General features: G+C 38.7%; 1 protein-coding gene across 1 annotated transcript in view; it reads right to left on the bottom strand.

Moving 5' to 3' along the window:
- EPHA6 (EPH receptor A6) overlaps positions 1 to 12,097 on the bottom strand; it is an 829,344-nt gene that overhangs the window by 13,674 nt on the left and 803,573 nt on the right. Inside the window, exon 16 of the mRNA XM_040621133.1 lies at positions 251 to 444. Within this exon, the coding sequence (XP_040477067.1) occupies positions 251 to 444 (194 nt within the window). The remainder of the gene's footprint in view (positions 1 to 250; positions 445 to 12,097) is intronic.

The raw sequence follows: 12,097 nt of genomic DNA, 5'->3' as shown, positions 1-12,097 counted from the left end.
TAACAAAAGCAACTCAGAAAAATTAGATATGGAGAGGACAAAAGGAGAACCTGTTTTTTTAAAGACAAAAAAAACCATTAACCGTTGCTTTTTACAGCTGATAAATAAAATATGGTTTGTATAACATATTCTAAAAGGTTGGCAACTAGACAGTTATCACGGTAAAGTCTCTCCTCTCTACCTGTTAGTACTGTCTACAGCCTGAGGGAAATGATTATCAAGGGGAAAAAATCAACACCATGCATCTTACACGAGGATGTCCTCCACCAGGGTGTGAAGGGCACTGGGATTGCGGATCAGTTTGTCAAGGAAGCTGACGATGTCAGTAAATTTTGGTCTGTGGTTTCTCTCCTTCTGCCAACAATGGAGCATCAGCTGGTGTAGAGACGCCGGGCAGCCCATGGGAGCCGGAAGCCTGTAACCTTCTTCAATGGACAGAATGACCTAAATGCAAACACACATGTTAGTCTCTTACTTTTTGGGACCAATAACACAATATATGCTAAGTTATAATTCCTTCTGATACAGGATGTAGAAGCCAAAATATTGGTAAGCATGAAAACTGGTGGGTACAAACAGCCCAAACAAAGGTAAATACAAAAGTTGCAAGTCTCTACATTAATATCCTGTGTGATTTTGCTGGAAAGTCTCAAAACCCAATTAGGGCATCAGAAAGTCAGCATAAGATTGATGAGTTTTGTGCAAACCACGTGTGACATATGTGTTAAGTAAAATTGTACCTCTGCTTGAAGCACTGAACTCCGGAGTCATTTTTTATCCTTTTATAATAATGTCAGTGTGTATTCTTTTGCTGGCTATAATTCCTTCTTTCTTCTTTATTGCCTATTTAATTTCTCTTTGCTTACTTCTGCCTTTCCCTTAGTCTGACCCTAATGTGATTAGGAAGTCGTCTCCGAACTCCTAAGGTCATTCAATCCTTGAAATGCTCTCGGTGGCTGGCTGAAGGCCACACAGCAACAGGAGTATTCAAGCTTGAGTGTCGTCGGGGCCACTCTCCAATAGAACTCTTTGTTCCCTCTCTCCACCATGATAGCAAGTAGTCACATGTGGCTGTTGAGTGCTTGAAATGTGGCTAATAAGACTGAGGAACTGAATTTTGGGTTTTAGTTCATTTAGTTCATGGGTTTAATTCATTAAAATTTAAATTTAAATAGCCACATGTAGCTAGTGGCTACTATATGGGACAGAGAGGCTCTAGGGAAAGGAATCTCTGTAAGAAGCCGAAGTTAGGAGTAACAACATGATGACAATAAGGCGTGTTTTGTTTTGTTTTCGAACTCAGGAAATCATATATAAGATAAGGCAGGAGAGTCATCTATTTCATATATGGGCCACCTGGGAATCTAGTAATAATGCAATATAATCGACTCTGAATTTATACAGCTTATTTTTTGTATGATCAAAGTATTCATGTGACCCTTTATCTTCTTTTTTTTTAAAGATTTTATTTATTTATTTATTTTACAGAGAGAAAGAGAGAGCATGAGCGGGGAGAGAAGCAGAGAGAATCTGAAGCAGACTCTGCACTGAGTGGGGAGCCCAACATGGGGCTCGATCTCACGGCCTGAAACCAAGAGTCAGATGCTTAACCAACTGAGCCACCCAGGGGCCCCATTATGTGACCCTTTATTCTTATATCATCTCTGGGAGAAAGAAAAAGGAAAGGGTTTACTCCACATTTTTGAGGTGGGAAGCTGAGGAACAGACTCATTGTTAAAGACAGGCACAACTCAACCTCACGCCTGCCCTCCATCAACAACAGAAACACAAAAATGCAAGTGCTAAGATTGTTAACCCGAGACCTCTCTTTATTGTAGCATCAGCTACGCACTTTCTGTAATTTGTAAAAACACATCCTAATTTCTTCTTTAATTGACAGTATTTGACAGGACTCTGAAATGTCCATAATTCATGCTAGAGGCAGTTTGCCAAAAGGAGCAATAATATGCCTACAAGAACCTCTTAACTGCTAAGCTTTAGCTTTTTGGTAGCAGGGAATTTCTCATAATCCCATCAGTGTCTGTGACCAGAACAATTTAACCTGTCAGGATAGTAGCATTTTTGCATTCATTTCATCCCTTACTGAACAGGATTTTTTCTAATCTGTTTTCTGATTATTTTTGCTACTAACTAGGCTTGGATTTTAAGACCTTTTGCAACACATTTTAGTAAAACAGGATGTGTGTAAAATGCTTTTTAGAAATCAAAACTACTGTGGCTAGTTCTGAAAAGTAGCCAAGAAAAATAAGATAGAATTCCATTATAAAAAGACTTTAAAATCCCACCCTAGGAGAGCACTCTAGTTGATCTGCTATAGTTACCTAATTATAGGTGCATAGAATCAAATAGATGACAAATGAGGTTATATTTTGAGAAAAAAAATTAGCTGCTTTTATTATCTATCATGTGCTAGGTGATTTGCATCTTTTTCTTCATTGACTGCTTATAGTAACTCAATACGATGGTTGTCGTTATCCCTATTCTTTTTTTTTTAAAGTGGAGCCCAACGTGGGACTTGAACTCATGACCCTAAGATCAGAACTGAGCTGAGCTAAGATCAAGAGTTGGATGCTTAACCAACTGAGCCACCCAGGTGCCCCTTATTGGTCCTTATTCTTAAGAAATAAATAAATAAATAAATAAATAAATAAATAAATAAATAAGACTCAGAGAGGTTAAGAAAATTGCCCAAATTCACACAGCATAGATGGCAGACCTAGCATTTAAATTGAGTTCCATTAGCTTCCAAACTTTTTCTCTGACCATTCCCCAGAAGTGCTTTTCAGTTCTCATGATAAAGCTTCCTTTCCAATTTTATATCAATTAACAGGATTTTAGGAGTGATTTCCATGTTACCTTTTGTCATAGCACCTGGTAATTTGACTTCATTGTTTTTATTTGGATCTTCAATTTTATATTCTGGGTAAATCAAACACATATTTACTTTGCAGTTTGCAAAATGTTATCTCAGCCTGAACAGAGTCATTTCTGAATGCTTTGGAGTCTTGTACACATTTCTATTATTGTATCTATTACATTGTATTGTAACTATTCCTCTGCTTTTCTGCTAAGGCTATACGTACTTGAAAGCAGGAATTATGTCTGTAGATTTTACCTTCTCATCATTTAGTATGGTGACTGACACATTAATAAATATTATTGAACAAAACCAAAGCTATTAGAAGAAATTTCTGGATTTGTTTTGATTGAGCAGCAGATTCTTAGAAAGCCTGAAGTTTTAAACTACCCAAGATGGATTCAAAGTATGAGCATGGCAGCATTGGAAATCCCCTCTGAAGGAAGTATTAATCAAAAATTGGTGCATGAAGGAGCATTCTCCAAAATGATCTTATGAGCTCACTTTGGTTTGCTTGGACAATGAGCCGGTGAGACTGGGGCTTGCTATTCTCCAGGAGAGAAGGACTGGACCTAAACTCAGCTTTCTGTAAGACTGGTGGCTTCCTCCTCCTGTCTAGTGGGGCTACTATTTCCCAGTGGCTTCATGGTCCTTAGCTGACTTTGCTAGATGACAACTGTAAATAATTAACACCCCATGCAGACTGCTTGGTGCCAAGTGGGTTGTTCATATTCTCTTTTGACAAAATGGCTCTCATAATTGTCCTGTAAAAGGAGAGTGGGGTCCCTTGTCTGGAACCTTTATTCCTAATGAGTTCAGCAGTGTTTCTGGCCCCAGCATGCTCTTCTGTGGAGACAGTGGCCTTTTCTTCTTGCTGACCTCTGACTTTTACATTTCTTTAATTCTTTAACTTGTGACCTTATAAAATTTGTTGAGCCCTGTATCATTTCAGGTGTCATGTATGAAGGGTCCTTGTAGGCTAATAGTAACAACAGTAACAACAGTGACAACAGGAGCTAACTATTAGAGCTCTTGGATACTTTCAGGTACCAGTTCTACATGATTAACATGTATCAACTCTTTTAACCCTCAGAATAACCCTGTGAGGTGCGCATTATTGTTATCCCTATCTTACAGACAAGAAATGTAAATAGAGAGAGGTTTAACTTGCTCAAGATTCCACCCCTAAAAATTCTGGTTTCAAGGAAGCCAAAAGAAGAGATTTAAGCAATCTGATCCACAAAATGGTTAAACGACAATATCTTTCTAATGGATTTTTAAATTTATTCATCCAAAGAGATATATTAACCATTTAACATGTACTATTGAGCATGCTATGTATAAGAGGAAACAAATGGCTAAGAAATATCTGTCTTTAGGAAACATATAATCTAGTGAAGAAGACTGGGGAGTTTGAATACCATAAATGCAGGTAGAACAGGGAGTTAATGGGTGCATGTGGAAGAAGTGCCTAACCTACCCTTGGGAAGGCTTCTCAGAGGAGGTGAGCTGGAGCTTACAGGAAATGTAGAAGGTAGCAGGGTCAACTAGACAGATTGAAGGGAGGAGATGTGATCTGATCAGGGAATGAAAGTAGATTTGTGCAGCTAGAATAGAGCTTTCAAAAAGAGGGATGGCAAGATTTGAGGCTGGACGGTTAAGTAAAAATTATATTTCTTAGGATCATGAATGATTTTGTATGCTACAAATGACTTTTTGCAAAGGGAAAAAGGTTTTGGCAAGTAAATGACATTAAATTTGCCTTTGGGAAGCTCAATCTGGCTTCAGTGTGGAGAGCACATTGGAAGGAGCGGGAGGCCAGGAAGGAGGCTTGCAGTGATTCAGGCAAGAGATCAAGATGGCCTTACTGGAGGCAGTGGCTGTGGGATACATGAAGTGGACTGATTTGATGGAAACACAGGATAGGGTTAAGGTTAAGTGTGGCAGGACAGGTTTTTGACTTGGTCAACTGGTAAAGACAGAGGCCACAGGAGAAGAAACAATGTGGGTGCTGGAGTGATGTTGAGTTCAATTTCCTTTGAGCTTTCTGGTTTCGGATTCAAGTAACATATATAACTTTGAGAGCTTATTATGTGCCACGCTCTGGCCTAGCTCACTTTATTTAGGTCTCAAATTACCTTATTATGTGAGTATGGTTATGCATATTTTATAGGTAAGAAAGCCGAAGCTCAAACTGATAAACAGATTGGGTCAGTATTGCATAGCTAATAATTCCCTGAAAAACAGCCTGATATTATCATCTCGATAGCCTCTGGATCATGGTAGTGGAAGTGAACATCAGTCCTGAGTCTTTACCCAGACCCCGACGTTTCCGAATGAGATCCCGAGCCTCTCTCACCGTCTAGTACACTCCATGCTGCCCTCTCGCCTCCCTGCAGATGCCGGCCACAGCCGCGGCTCGTGCTCAGCCTTCTCTGCAGGTTTTTAGATCTATCACCTACAGGATATAGAACTTTATGAGGTTGTCATGCAGACGCCTTAGATTTATTTTGTTCATAACTTACCCCATTCCTCCTTTGGGATTCCCGTCTTTTGCAAAGGGTACCACTGTTCTTCCAGTAACTCAAGGAGTCGTTTGGGTCTCCCTCCTCCCTGAAGCTCAAAAGTAACTGAAGTCGTGCTGATTCTACTACCTTCATATATTTTAAATATGCTATTTTAAATTCTCCCTCCAAATGATTTCTTTCCCATTTTGATAACAGCCTCCTAACTAGTCTACTTGTCTTCCTTTCCCTTCTCCAATCATCTCCCACAGTGCAGCCGAAGCAATCCTGAGGTCGCGCTGTGATCCCATTCCTCCCATGTCTGAAATTCTGCAGCGGGTGCCTTGAGCCTGGCTCTCAGTCCTCACCTCTGGCTGCGTCCAGGCCTTGGCTGTGGTCACTAAAGAACACTCTCACTCTTTCAGCTGGGCGAGCTGGACCCCTCAGGAGCAGCAACTGCTTCTTTTTCCTGTATGTTCCCAGCATCTAGCACAATGCCTTGTCAAGTACAAAAAAGGAGCTTCAATGGTCACATATGTGATGTAGGAAAACTGTATTTTATGGGCAGCTTGAGAAAACCTATATTAACCTTTATCTTCATAAACATGTCTTTTGTGAGCAGCTTTGTTTTATAGGTATTTTCTGATTTCTTAGTTAAGGACTGACAAGGAGCCGGAAGCATATGGGGTGCTTTGTCTAAAAGACTTATTGAGGTTTGTTGTTTTAGGATATGAAGGGGTGATAATTAACTAGAGTGAATTTTATAACAGTTTGGTTTATGATAGTTGTAGGCTGTCATCCTTTGGAGAAGAGTTATATAAGGTTAAACCCTTATTTAAAAATGCAAGAAGAAAATTAAAATAAAGTGAAAAAAATATGAAAATGACTACAGTAATAATTTCCATGCAGAGGTAGAAGGAATTAGATTCTGTCAGAATTTATTATCTAAAACCTGGCTGGTTATTCTAGATAGACCGTACTGGTTCCTTGTCATTGACACCGCAATTTTTAGCAGCCTAGAATCAACAGAAGGCTCAGTTGGGGCACGTAGCAGACTGTTCTGCTCTTGCTGAATCTGATGAGTTTTCCAATTGTGTTGACAGTTTCTGAATCAAAGCAGGCAATGTGCACCTTTTATTAAACCAGGCAAACAAGAAGTAGACAGTCAATATAAAGACGCTGAGACATCCCTGAACAATACCATTGAACAAGGACTGCTCGGGCTGTGCAGGGAATCACATTTTTATGTTATAAGACTGCTAAGTATCTCCAAAAAGAAGCATATTGAATTTAGTTATTCATACTTTCTTTTAAAAGAAACTGTCTCAAAATTTTAGTCTACTGAAACGTACATTAGTAAATGGAATGTGAAATGATTTTATTTTTATCTTCCCTCTAAATATTTGTCATGGCTTTGTGGAAAACTTATACTCTCAGGTAGAATGGGGATGGTGAAGCAAAGGGTCCCAGTATACACTTCCTTTTTAGGATAGTGATTACTTATATATATTAGGATATTTGATTTGTAATACAATAATACTGGAAACACTGGTAATCTATTTTCCTGATATGCAATATAAAGGTTGTGTCTACATGGGAGAGAAAAAAAAGAAAAAGGAAGGAAAGACGTGGTTATAAGGAAATAATGTTTATAATCTTATACGGATTTTCTTATTCAGTATTTTTCAACATCCAGGATTTAAAATTCAGTGAAATGCGATCAAGAATGAAATTCAGGGTACAGTAAGAAAAAAGGGTACAGAGTAGTGAAAGAAAAAGGTACAGGAAGAAAACATTTTTTTTTCAGAGGCTCATCTGTAATTTGTAGATCATTAGGGCATGGAAACCTAAGATTTCTTTTTTAACTTGAAGATAAAAAAATTCTTAAAAGTCTACAGTTAAGGCAGTTCCCAAACCTCACTTTCTGGAACTCACCATAGAATGTCAAGGACCTTTTTAAAATGAAGAGTACTTGTCCTCAGTAGCTTACCACCTTTGAGACTGTTGAATGAGAGGACAAAATGGGGAATAATAGAAGTGTAGGACTCTCAGAGGTTAGAAGTTGTTGATAAGATTTGTCATTTGGAAAATCTTTTACCCCTAACAGTTGAAAGTCACACTTGTTGTGACAGATAACTAACACTTCCAATGTAAGAATGTTTCGGTTTGTAAGTCACGCAAAGAGCATTAGTGAAGGAGTCCCCTGAACTGTATCAAAGTCTGAAACTGTCACGGACAAACTCATTGGTTGGGCAGGTGTCTGTCTCCTCATTAACGAAGAAAAAAGAACTGGTTTCAGCGCTTGCAATAGTACCTTTTAGCTCAAAAAGCTGTTTCTAGAGTCACTGAAGTCTGCAAACTGAAGTCTGCATCTGCAGGGCCTTCGGTAACATCTCCACATCTTCAGGTTCTGTAACCTCCGGTCTAGATTTGGCCTTGATGGAAAAGGACTATATCCCACAGAGTTCCAAATGCAGGAGACAAAAATCCAGACAGGGCCAGAGACTACGCTGGCAAACTAAGACTAAGAAGCTATGGAAATATAGTTTAAGAGACAAAGAAAAGGGGGATTTTAAAAAATGTCCTCTTTGTAAATGCTCCAAAGAGAGCAAAAGATGGAATAAAAATTTTAAGAGCTAAAGATTATAAATATATTTCAATATGTAAATATATATTGAAGGTATAATTAATTTTTTATGAAAACATTACTGGCATGTATACATTTTCTAGCTTTGTGGTCATTTAGTTACAAAAAGGTTTCCCTTGAAAATTACCCTGTGGTAAGAACATATTGGTTATTGGTTTCCTCTACTTGGAACTTAACCATTTGAATTATTCACAACGGTGACTGATTGCCTTTCATAATATCCCCTATTACTCTTGACTCTAGCAGACATGCATCATGCTAGTCTAATTAGTACGTATTTGATTAAAATACTGCTATTGCCTATGTACCGATAGAAGTTATTGAAAAATTGAGAAAAGGAAGGCCATTTTGACAATTGCCTTGATATAGTATATATTCAAATAAATGCAAAAGTTCCCTCAGTAATATGGAAAGGTTGAAATAATGGGACTGGGCCTTTAGCAATTTCCTATATCTTACACAGATCATTTCACAGAGACCATTACATAATAAAGAAGAGTTTGGAAAATCTAACCAGAGACAAAAATTGGAAATGACTGGACTCTCTGAGTCATAAAATCATACTGCATTTCTAGGTAAGTGGATTCTACCCATCCACCACTCTTAGCTGAAATACTGACCTATAATTGTAAAGGTTATAGGATTATAAGGACAAACAAGAAATACGGTAAAAGGTTATTTTCTTCCTTTATAAATTTTGAAAAAAGAAATCAATTCCAATAAGGTAAAAAGGTTCTTTTCAATCACATCGCCTATAAAAAGAAAACCCTGAAGATAAACTCCAATTTTTTTTTCTTCAGGTGTTCGGGCGCCGGGAAGCGGCAGCCACCTGCACGGGGGAGCGGGCGGACTCATGGACGGCACCCGCGAGAGAGCGGACTGAGACCGATAAATAAATAAATAAAATCTTTAAAGAAGAAGCCCACATCCCTAAGATCCCTATAAAAACAAGGGGCACGGCCTGGGACCCAGTCAATAATTTGGGCTCTGGACAACCCCGCAACCTCTCATCAGAATGACAAGAAGGAGAAGCCCCCCCCAGCAAAGAAAAGACAGTGAGTCTGTGGCCTCTGCCACAGAAATAATGGATATGGATGTAACCAAATTATCAGAAATGGAATTCAGAGTAACGATGGTCAAAATGATGAGTAGAATTGAAAAAAGTATTAACCAATTTTTTTTTCAGGTAAGCTTCAGAAAGCAATTTAAAGCAAGATTATTATTCCATAAAAGCTTTCAAAAACTAAGGAGACTAAACCCCACAGAAACACTGAGGCAGCAGTATGTTTCTTAGTAAGCCTCAAATGAGATGTTCCCTAATACTGGCTCTCTTTTTGGGAAAATGAACCAGCTTAGTAGCATATGCCTAAATGACACCATACCCACGAGAAATTTGGGTTTCAAATTGCTTCAAGGAGTTTTTTTGCTTTTTTTTTTTTTTTAACAGCATCACGTCAGGGAAAAAACAAAACAAAACAAAACCCAAGACCCTGGTCTTGTGTTCAGATCATTAGTTCGAGCCAAGTCGCCTCTCATTTATGTGGTGTTAGTTTTTTTCCCTACATATTAGCTCTGTGGGGATTTGGTTATTTAATGTTGCCTGCTGTTCATGTTTTGCTTCTATTTTCTTCTGTTAAGCACATTATACAGTGTAAGTGTTGGAAGAACCGCAGTGCCCTTTGGTGTCATCTTTGGAACTTGCTTGGCTCCTAGCATTACACTGTACTCCCATCGTATAATAAACAACAATTACTTTGAACTTGGGTGAAAATAACATAAAACATTACCCAGCAGTACCTTTAAGAAAAGAAGAAAAAAAGCTAGGAAACAGCAAGGAGCTATACACCTTCAACATTATCTGGGACATGCTTCTGGTAGTAGGCTAAATTTGTCCATCATTAGAATCTGATTTTCAGCTACTGCTGTATATACTTTTGAGAAATGTAATAAATATGGTACATTTCATAAATTTTTAATATCAAGACATGGAACACTACGAGAAAGATTTATAGTTCCAAACAACAGCGAGTCAATCTGCATTCTTTTGCTAATAGAAAACAACAAAAACACTTCTCTTGTGACAGAGTGGCATACATAATTAAAGATGCTTTCATTTCGTTATGCAGAACCTCTGTGGTATAGAGAGTCCTTTGAAAATTAGACTTCACAGTATATGGCTTAGAGGGTAAAAGCGTGCACTTTGGAGTAAGCAAGGGGCTTGAACTTTAGTTCTACTATTAACTAGCTAGTAACCTTGGGTAAGTTATTTAAACTTTTCTAGAGAGTGTCAGTTCTCTTATCTAGAAAGGGGAGTAATAGTATTTATTTTAGATAATTATTTTGAAGATTAAATGAGCTAATAATCTAAAATACTTGGCTCATAATAAGCTCAGAAAATGCAAACTATGATTATTACATTTGATTAATTAAACACCTTCTACGGACCAGGTATTTCACATACATTATCTTTAATTCTTTTGAATCCGGCAGTTGAGTATTCTGAATCCTGTTATGGATAGCATCTCAGAAAGCCTAACCCCCCTGCCTAAGATAACACAGCCAGTGAACTGCAGAGCTGGGATTTGAATCCAGCTCTTTCTAAAGCAGTGGCTCTTCACTGGCAGTGATTTTGCACCCCATCTCTGACTGGGCAATGTCTGGGGCCATTTTGGTTGTCCTGTCAGGGAAGGTGGTAGTGACATCTAGTGGATAGAGGCCAGGGATGATACAGAACACCCTACAATGCACAAGGCAGTCCCCCCCCCACCCCCCGCAACAAATAATTACTCAGCCCAATATGTCAGTCTGTCAATAGTTCTGAGTTTGAGAAACCTTGCTCCAAAGCACTCATGACTTGCCAATATACCAGCTGCCTCACTAGAATACAGTGACGCGCCATGTTAATGTCTTGGTGCCCTTTGATACTGCAATAAATAAAGTTGCTCTTGAAAAACAATTTGTACTAAAAAAGGACAAAATAGTATCTCTCTGGCAACATGACTGCTTTCTTTCGGGGACTTACCCCCTCACTGCATGTGGTTATGGGGAAAATGCCAATGACAGCGCTCCACTGGCTTCTAAAGGCACGGGCTGGTACATAAAGCTAGCTGGGCCAATCACAGTATCCATCTTCCCGGCCTGGTTTTGGTTCAGGGTTGGGCACGACCCTGACAGAGCCAACTAGAGTCTTCTCTGGGATTGGTAGGTGAATTTTCACAGAGGAAAAAGGTTTCATTCTGCTGAGGTTGCTAAGCTGGAATGCTGAGCCCTGGAGTGTGAAGAATACAACAAAGAGGACCTTTGCAGTACGAGAAAAGGAGGTCAACGGACCCAGGGAAGCACTACAAACCCTGCATGATCCCCGGGATTCAGCACCACTAAAATTCTTAGTCTTATGAATGAAATTTTTAAAAAAAATTTTTACTCAAGTTAGTTTATGTTGAGTTTCTGTCATTTATAATCAAAAGAATGCTGAATAATAGAGTATGCATGCTTTTTTCTGGCATATATTAAAAAAACCCCAACAATTATGTCCCGTTCAGAGTGTTGCCTATTTAAAAAAAAAAAAAAAGAAGGCATGAGGACTACCCTTGAGGAATGCACATTCTCCTTGGGGGCAGGGCTAGGACTTAGGAATATCAGAACTTCATATCCTCATCTACACAGTGTCCTCCTGGAGAGCGGGGCCTGGGTTTTCTAGTTCTCCCTCACCGCCCACAGGCGCACCTGGCCCAGTGATTGGCACATGTTTAATAAGTGACTGCTGAGGAGCTAAGCGGATGGCACCTGCTGTTATGTTTGTTAGGCCTTTTATGGACTAATCTTGTATATTCTTTTCTCATTTCCTTTCCCTCATGTACGATACCACTGACCTTTGGGAAACTCATTATATTATTCACTAAAATAGATTCTACAAACTCAGAATTGTTCACTGTAATAAAACATGCCATGGTATACAGAATAGAGGGACTCTTTCATAAAAACGATCTGAAATTTCCTAAACTCATTTAAAATCATAAAACATGTTAACATTCTGTATTCAACTAAGCCCATAGCTTAAACTCACCA

Source organism: Ursus maritimus, unplaced genomic scaffold (genome assembly GCF_017311325.1).
Source record: "Ursus maritimus isolate PB19 unplaced genomic scaffold, ASM1731132v1 scaffold_4, whole genome shotgun sequence".
In the NCBI taxonomy this organism is placed as follows: Eukaryota; Metazoa; Chordata; class Mammalia; order Carnivora; family Ursidae; genus Ursus; species Ursus maritimus.
The sequence above is the reverse complement of the archived record's forward strand: the minus strand, read 5'-3'. Positions and strand labels throughout refer to the sequence as shown.